Here is a 7977-nt window from a genome sequence, read left to right on the forward strand (position 1 = left end):
CCTTCGTACATCAGCTGATCTCTCAAAGTGCTGTACAGAAACCCAGCCTAAAACCCCAAACAGCAAGCAATGCAGGTGTAGAAGCACGGTGGCTAGGAAAAACTCCCTAGAAAGGCCAAAACCTAGGAAGAAACCTAGAGAGGAACCAGGCTATGTGGGGTTGCCAGTCCTCTTCTGGCTGTGCCGGGTGGAGATTATAACAGAACATGGCCAAGATGTTCAAATGTTCATAAAGGACCAGCATGGTCCAATAATATTAAGGCAGAACAGTTGAAACTGGAGCAGCAGCATGGCCAGATGGACTGGGGACAGCAAGGAGTCATCATGTCAGGTAGTCCTGAGGCATGGTCCTAGGGCTCAGGTCCTAGGAGAGAGAGAAAGAGAGATTTAGATAGAGCACACTTAAATTCACATAGGACACCGAATAGGACAGGAGAAGTACTCCAGATATAACTGACCCTAGATAAAATTGCAAATTGTATCTAATATTGTACTCATCCTTCTTCTTCCTCCAAACACAGCGAGTGGAGTTTAGACCACATGATCTTCTCCCATTCCTCCTCTGGATCATCCAGATGGTCATTGGCAAACTTCAGACGGGCCTGGACATGCGCTGGCTTGAGCAAGGGGACCTTGCGTGCGCTGCAGGATTTTAATCTGTGACGGCGTAGTGTGTTACTAATGGTTTTCTTTGAGACTGTGGTCCCAGCTCTCTTCAGGTCATTGACCAGGTCCTGCCGTGTAGTTCTGGGCTGATCCCTCACCTTCCTCATGATCATTGATGCCCCACGAGGTGAGATCTTGCATGCGGCCTCAGACCGAGGGTGACTGACAATCATCTTGAACTTCTTCCATTTTCTAATAATTGTGCCAACAGTTGTTGCCTTCACACCAAGCTGCTTGCATATTGTCCTGTAGCCCATCCCAGCCTTGTGCAGGTCTACAATTTTATCCCTGATGTCCTTACACATCTCCCTGGTCTTGGCCATTATGGAGAGGTTGGAGTCTGTTTGATTGAGTATGTGGACAGGTGTCTTTTATACAGGTAACGAGTTCAAACAGGTGCAGTTAACCTCTTTGATCTCTAGGGGCGCTATTTCATTTTTGGATAAAAAACGTTCCCGTTTTAAGCGCGATATTTTGTCACGAAAAGATGCTCGACTATGCATATTCTTGACAGTTTTTGAAAGAAAACACTCTGAAGTTTCAGAATCTGCAAAGATATTGTCTGTAAGTGCCCCAGAACTCATTCTACAAGCGAAACCAAGATGATGCGTCAACCAGGAAATGAGCAGAATTTCTGAAGCTCTGTTTTCCATTGTCTCCTTATATGGCTGTGATTGCGCAAGGAATGAGCCTACACTTTCTGTCGTTCCCCCAAGGTGTTAGCAGCATTGTGACGTATTTGTAGGCATATCATTGGAAGATTGACCATAAGAGACTACATTTTCCAAGTGTCCGCCTGGTGTCCTGCGTGGAATTCGGTGCGCAATTGCCAGCTGCTTGTACTTTTCCATTTGATTGAGGGGAGAAACCATGCTTCCACGAACGATATATCATTGAAGAGATATGTGAAAAACACCTTGAGGATTGATTCTAAACAACGTTTGCCATGTTTTCAGTCGATATTATGGAGTTAATTTGGAAAAAAGTTTTGAGGACTGAATTTTCTTTTTTTTTTTGGTAGCCAAATGTGATGTGCAAAACGTAGCTATTTCTAATACACAAAGAATCTTTTTGGGAAAAACTGAGCATCTGCTATCTAACTGAGAGTCTCCTCATTGAAAACATCCGAAGTTCTTCAAAGGTAAATGATTTTATTTGAAGGCTTTTATGTTTTTGTTGAAATCTTGCGTGCTGGATGCTAACGCTAATGCTAAATGCTACGCTAGCTAGCCACTTTTACACAAATGATTGTTTTCCTATGGTTGAGAAGCATATTTTGAAAATCTGAGATGACAGTGTTGTTTACAAAAGGCTAAGCTTGAGAGATGGCATATTTATTTCATTTCATTTGCGATTTTCATGAATAGTTAACGTTGCGTTATGGTAATGAGCTTAGGTCTGTAAATAGAATCCCGGATCCGGGTTTGGTAAACGCAACAGGTTAAGGTAATAGGTAATGAGTGGAGAACAGGAGGGCTTTCTAAAAGAAAAGCTAACAGGTCTGTGAGAGACGGAATTCTTATTGGTTGGTCGGTGATCAAATACTTATGTCATGCATAAAAATGCAAATTCATTACTTAAAAATCATACAATGTGATTTTCTGGATTTTTGTTTTAGATTTCGTCTCTCACAGTTGAAGTGTACCTATGATAAAAATTACAGACCTCTACATGCTTTGTAAGTAGGGAAAACCTGCAAAATCGGCAGTGTATCAAATACTTGTTCTCCCCACTGTATTATCGATTATATATTGTAAAAACAAGGATTGTATTTTAGATATGAGTCTCTAGCTTCAGTGATTTTTGCAGGTCGTTCCATTCATTGGCAGCAGAGAACTGGAAGGAATGGCGGCCAAAGAGGAATTGGCTTTGGGGGTGACCAGTGAAATATACCTGCTGGAGTGAGTGCTACGGGTGGGTGCTGCTATGGTGACCAGTGAGCAGATAAAGGGCGCTGCTTTACCTAGCAACGACTTATAGATGGTGCCAGTGGGTTTGGCGACGAATATGAAGCGAGGGCCAGCCATCGAGAGCAGACAGGACGCAGTGGTGGGTAGTATATGGGGCTTTGGTGACAAAACGGATGGCACTGTGATAGACTGCATCCAGTTCACTGAGTAGGGTGTTGGAGGCTATTTTGTAAATGACATCTCCGAAGTCAGGGATTGGTAGGATTGTCAGTTTTACGAGGGTATGTTTGGCAGCATGAGTGAAGGATGCTTTGTTGCGAAACAGGAATCCGATTCCAGATTTAATTGGAGATGCTTAATGTCAGTCTGGAAGGAGAGTTTAGAGTCTAACCAGACACCAAGGTATTTGTAGTTTTCCACATATTCTAAGTCAGCACCATCCAGAGTAGTGATGCTGGATGGGCAGGCAGGTGTGGACATCGATCGGTTGAAGAGCATGCATTAAGTTTTACTTCCATTTAAGAGCAAATGGAGGCCACAGAAGGAGAGTTGTATGGCATTGAAGCTCGTCTGGAAGTTAGTTAACACAGTAGACAAAGAAAGGCAAGAAGTATACAAATTGGTGTTGTCTGCAAAGAGGTGTATCAGAGAATCACCAGCAGCAAGAGCGACATCATTGATGTATACAGAGAAAAGAGTTGGCCCGAAAATTGAACCCTGTGGCACCCCAATAGAGACTGCCAGAGGTCCGGACAACAGGCCCTCCAATTTGACACAATGAACTCTGTCCGAGAAGTAGTTGCTGAACCAGGCGAGTCAGTAATTTAAGGAAACAAGACTGTTGAATCTGCCGATCTGATTGACAGAGTCGAAAGCCTTGGCCAGGTCGATGAATACAGCTTCACAGTATTGTCTCTTATCAATGGCGATTATGATATCGTTTAGGACCTTGAGTGTGGCTGAGGGGCACTCATGACCAGCCGGAAACCAGATTGCATAGCAAAGAAGGTACAGTGGGATTCGAAATGATCGGTAATCTGCTTGTTAACTAGGCTTTCGAAGTCTTAAAAAGGGAAGTGTAGGATAGATATAGGTCTGTAGCAATTTGGGTCTAGAGTGTCTCCACCTTTGAAGAGAGGGATGACCGTGGCAGCTTTCCAATCTTTGTGGCTCTCTGGCGATACGAAATGAAGTTTGAACAGGCTAGTCATAGTTGTTGTCAAGGACACATCTGGGGACAGACGGTGGTCTGCAGCAAGTGGCAAGGGTGAGAGACTTGTTTCTGGAAAGGTGGATTTTTAAAAGTAGAAGCTCAAATTATTTGGGCACAGACCTGGATAGTAAGACAGAACTCTGTAGGCTGTCTCTGCAGTTGATTGCAACTTCACCCCCTTTGGATGTTTTATCTGTTAGAAAATGTTATAGTTATTTCAGGGTTTTTGGAAGTATTCAGGGTTTTTGTAAGTATTCCTAAGTCAGGATTCAGACCCGGCTAGGACATCTGGGTTGAGTGAGTGTGCTAAAGCAGTGAATAAAACAAACTTAGGGAGGAGGCTTCTAATGTTAACATGCATGAAAAGAATGAAAAGAAAAGAGAGTAAAAGGAGCAGGTTACTGGGCACGGTAGAATAGATTCAAGGCATAATGTAAAAATAAAGGTATAGCAGTATGTGAATACAGTGGAGGTAAACCTATGCATTGAGTGATGATGAGAGAGATATTGTCTCTAGAAAAATCATTTAAACCAGATGAGGTCGCCGCATGTGTGGGAGATGGAACTAAAGGGTTCGCTAAGGCGTATTGAGCAGGGCTAGAGGCTCTACAATGAAACAAGGCAATAATTACCAATCAAAACAGCACTGGACAAGGCATATTGACATTAGGGAGAGGCATGCGTGAGTGATCATTGGGTCCATTGAGTAGGACTCCGTGTAGTCTCAAGGGACTCCGTGTAGTCTCAAGGGACTCCGTGTAGACTCAAGGGACTCCGTGTAGACTCAAAGGACTCCGTGTAGTCTCAAGGGACTCCGTGTAGTCTCAAGGGACTCCGTGTAGTCTCAAGGGACTCCGTGTAGTCTCAAGGGACTCCGTGTAGTCTCAAGGGACTCCGTGTAGTCTCAAGGGACTCCGTGTAGTCTCAACGCCAATGTTCATGCAAAAATGGATTTCATCCATCTAGTCCTCTATCTAACTCCATGAGACTGACTCAATAGCCAGGTTTTGACCGGCAAACGCTGGCCCCTAATTGCAATGAGGTGCACCTGGAGACAAACACACCTGGGTAAATTAAGACATGTCACATAACATAAATACCAGGTGTATTGGATCTTGTTATCATCAGTTGCATTTTCTCTGTTAGTACCACTCCTGTACCTGGCATCATGGGCATTTTGAGACTGACGGTGGTCACATGTGAGTATACAAAATCTGTTTCTGATGCAGATTAGAATTTAAATATATATTACAATGTTTGTATTTGTGAGTAAAAAGAAGTACATGTAATATGATTTGAGGGACATTCAGTTCATTTTGGGCAAAAAGGTATTCAAAGCATGGAATATGAGACCAAATGCTGAACTTGACTATAATGCACTTAGTATAACTGAAATGCTTGAGTATAGAGACCAATGCTGAGTTGTAGCTTCATGGTCTAAGTGCATATGATGTTGAATGTTACTGAACTAGCTGTGTGTTGTTTCAGTGCTGGCTACAGCTTGCTGCACACTAACAGATGGAGGTACTGTATGTAATAATGATGATACTACTTAACCAAGCTAATGTAAGTGGTGTGTAATTCCTGTTTATTTGTCCTGGCAGCAATCAGCATCACGTGTGAAGGCTCTGATGCTTTACTACAATGTGGTAAGCTAGTCCACACTGCTGAACAGTATACTCACCGACCACCTATGATCGTTTATACTGTAGATTAGCGTCACTAGCCCACACCATAGAGACCCATACTTGGCTCTCCTTCGTGCCTCACTGTTCTCCATCTCCCTCAGATGGAGGTAAGATCCATATCAAGCGTGCGAACTACGGTCGTCGTCAACACGATGTGTGTTCTATTGGGCGCCCTGATCACCAACTCACAGACACCAACTGCCTCAGCCAATCCTCCACCAGCAAGATGGCAGAAAGGTACTAGAACCTGTAACTCCTTGGCTGTAGTGTAAACAACTGCCAGCAAGATGGCGTAAATGTGCTGGAACTTGTTGTGTTTACCTGTATGAACTCATGACCTCAACCTGTCTTTGAAACACACAGATGCGGTGGGAAGAGCGAGTGTATTGTCCCTGCATCCAATTTCGTTTTTGGAGACCCCTGTGTCGGGACTTATAAGTACCTGGACACCAAATACTCCTGTGTCCAACAGCAAGAAACAAGTCAGTCTCTGAATGTGTGCTAATAATACCTAGTGGTGGTCACCAATATCCATATTTGGATTCGAAGTAGTGTCGGTATGACTGGCATGTTGGGATATTGTTTAATTCTCCTACCCACTTTTAATTTTGGTAAAGGGTAAGCTCAGCTGATTGCTAAAAAATGAATATAATGGGTTGGTTCCCCTATGGTACCAGCTTGTTAACTTTTGTTTCTCCAAGTGTATACCACCCTCACCTGATAACTAACCCTAACAAGATGAGGGTAAGCAACTTGTTTAGTTTGAGTAGCCTATAGGGAGGTCAGAGACCTGGCAGTGTGGTGCCAAGATGCCATAGGAACTGGTAGTGGACTACAGGAAACGGAGGGCTGAGCCCTTCCCTCACTGCCAGGAGGCTAAAAGGATTGGTATCAGCCCTTCGATCCTGAATTCTACACCATTGAGTGCTTTTTGACTGGCTGCATCACCACTAGGTATGGCATCTGACCACAAGGTGCTACAGAGGGTATTGCGTACGGCCCAGTACATCATAGGCCGCGCTCCCTGCATCAGGATTTCGACACCACGTGTGTCGGCAGGCCCTACATTGTCATTGACTCGCGCCACCCAAGTTATACTGGTCTCTGCTACTCCATAACAAATGGTACGGATGCACCAAGTCTGGAACCAACAGGACCCTGAACGGCTTCTACTTCCCCCAAGCCATAACTGCTGAATGACTACCCGACTATCTGCATTGAACCTTTATGCAGTTACTTTTTTGACTTGTCTCATATGCTGTTCCTTGTTATATTTACATATCTAGCTCAATTAGCTAGCAAGAACATGGAAGGGAAGTGTCTCAAGCTTATTTGATGCTTGTGCACTTAATCTGGTTTACCATGTTTCAGTCAACGGTAACTAGCTAGTGCAATTCCCACAGTTTTGTAGGGTTTATAGCCAATCTGACAGATTAGGTGTAGCGGGTCAACTTTATTTTTTCACCAGTTTAGGTCTAGCCAGCCAGTTTGCTTAACATGTTAGCATTTCGAGAAGTGCTCATAAGGAAGTGAAACTAAAAGGTAACGGTGGAAGATGACGCGCCTAACTTGTTGTTCTTTAGTTCATGCTAATGAGTTTATAATGACTTTTAAAAAATGCACCTGAAATCAACATTCCCTGTTAGTGCCCTTCACTAACACTTCACCAGGCTAATGTATGTCTTAATGTGTCTGGCCAGTGTTGTAACTCCTTTGTTGGCTTTGCAGTAAGCAGCATCATATGTGAAGGCTCTGATTCTCAACTACTATGTGGTAAGCTGGGCAACACTACCGTACAGTTTAATCATGTGGTGCCATGTATACTAGTCACTAGCCCACACCAACACCCAGGTTTGTCCTTTCTCTTCCTCAGATCGAGGTGAGATCCGTATTCAGCGTGCCAACTATGGTCGTCGTCAACACGATGTGTGTTCCATTGGGCGCCCACATAAACAACTCAAAAACACCAACTGCCTCAGCCACTCCACCACCAGCATAATGGCAGAAAGGTACTGAAACCTTCAGTGTGCATTTAGCTGTAGGAAGTCATTGGCTGTGGTGTTAACCTCTACCTGTTGACACACAGGTGTGATGGAAAGCGCCAGTGTATCGTCAAGGTGTCCAACTCTGTGTTCGGTGACCCCTGTGTCGGAACCTATAAGTACTTGGATGTGGCTTACACCTGTGACTGAATGTGAGGTTTGTATATGTGCACATGACTGGGAACTAGAATTGGTATTTTATTTTACCTTTTATCTAACTAGACAAGTCAGTTAAGAACAAATTCTTATTTTCAATGACAACCCACTGTTCAGGGGCAGAACGACAGATTGGCACATTGTCAGCTCGTGATTTGTACTTGCAACCTTTCGGTTACTAGTCCAACTCTCTAACCACTAGGCTACCCTACTGACGATTTGTCTTGCAGGATCTCTTCCTGGGGAGCGTGAAGATGTACAAGGCTTCTGGAACATCTTCATCAAGTCGTGCTGTTTTCCTC

The 7977-nt window shown here is 43.8% G+C and overlaps 1 protein-coding gene across 1 annotated transcript; it reads left to right on the forward strand.

Moving 5' to 3' along the window:
* The first annotated feature begins 4957 nt into the window (after nt 1-4957).
* LOC139414482 (L-rhamnose-binding lectin CSL3-like) lies at nt 4958-7669 on the forward strand. Its single transcript, XM_071162394.1, has 8 exons — nt 4958-4988; nt 5278-5313; nt 5394-5438; nt 5579-5714; nt 5841-5959; nt 7206-7250; nt 7351-7486; nt 7564-7669. The coding sequence occupies exons 1-8, from the start codon at nt 4958-4960 to the stop codon at nt 7667-7669; spliced, it is 654 nt and encodes a 217-aa protein (XP_071018495.1).
* The last annotated feature ends 308 nt before the right edge of the window (nt 7670-7977 follow it).

This window comes from Oncorhynchus clarkii, chromosome 7 (assembly GCF_045791955.1).
Source record: "Oncorhynchus clarkii lewisi isolate Uvic-CL-2024 chromosome 7, UVic_Ocla_1.0, whole genome shotgun sequence".
Classification (NCBI taxonomy): domain Eukaryota; kingdom Metazoa; phylum Chordata; class Actinopteri; order Salmoniformes; family Salmonidae; genus Oncorhynchus; species Oncorhynchus clarkii.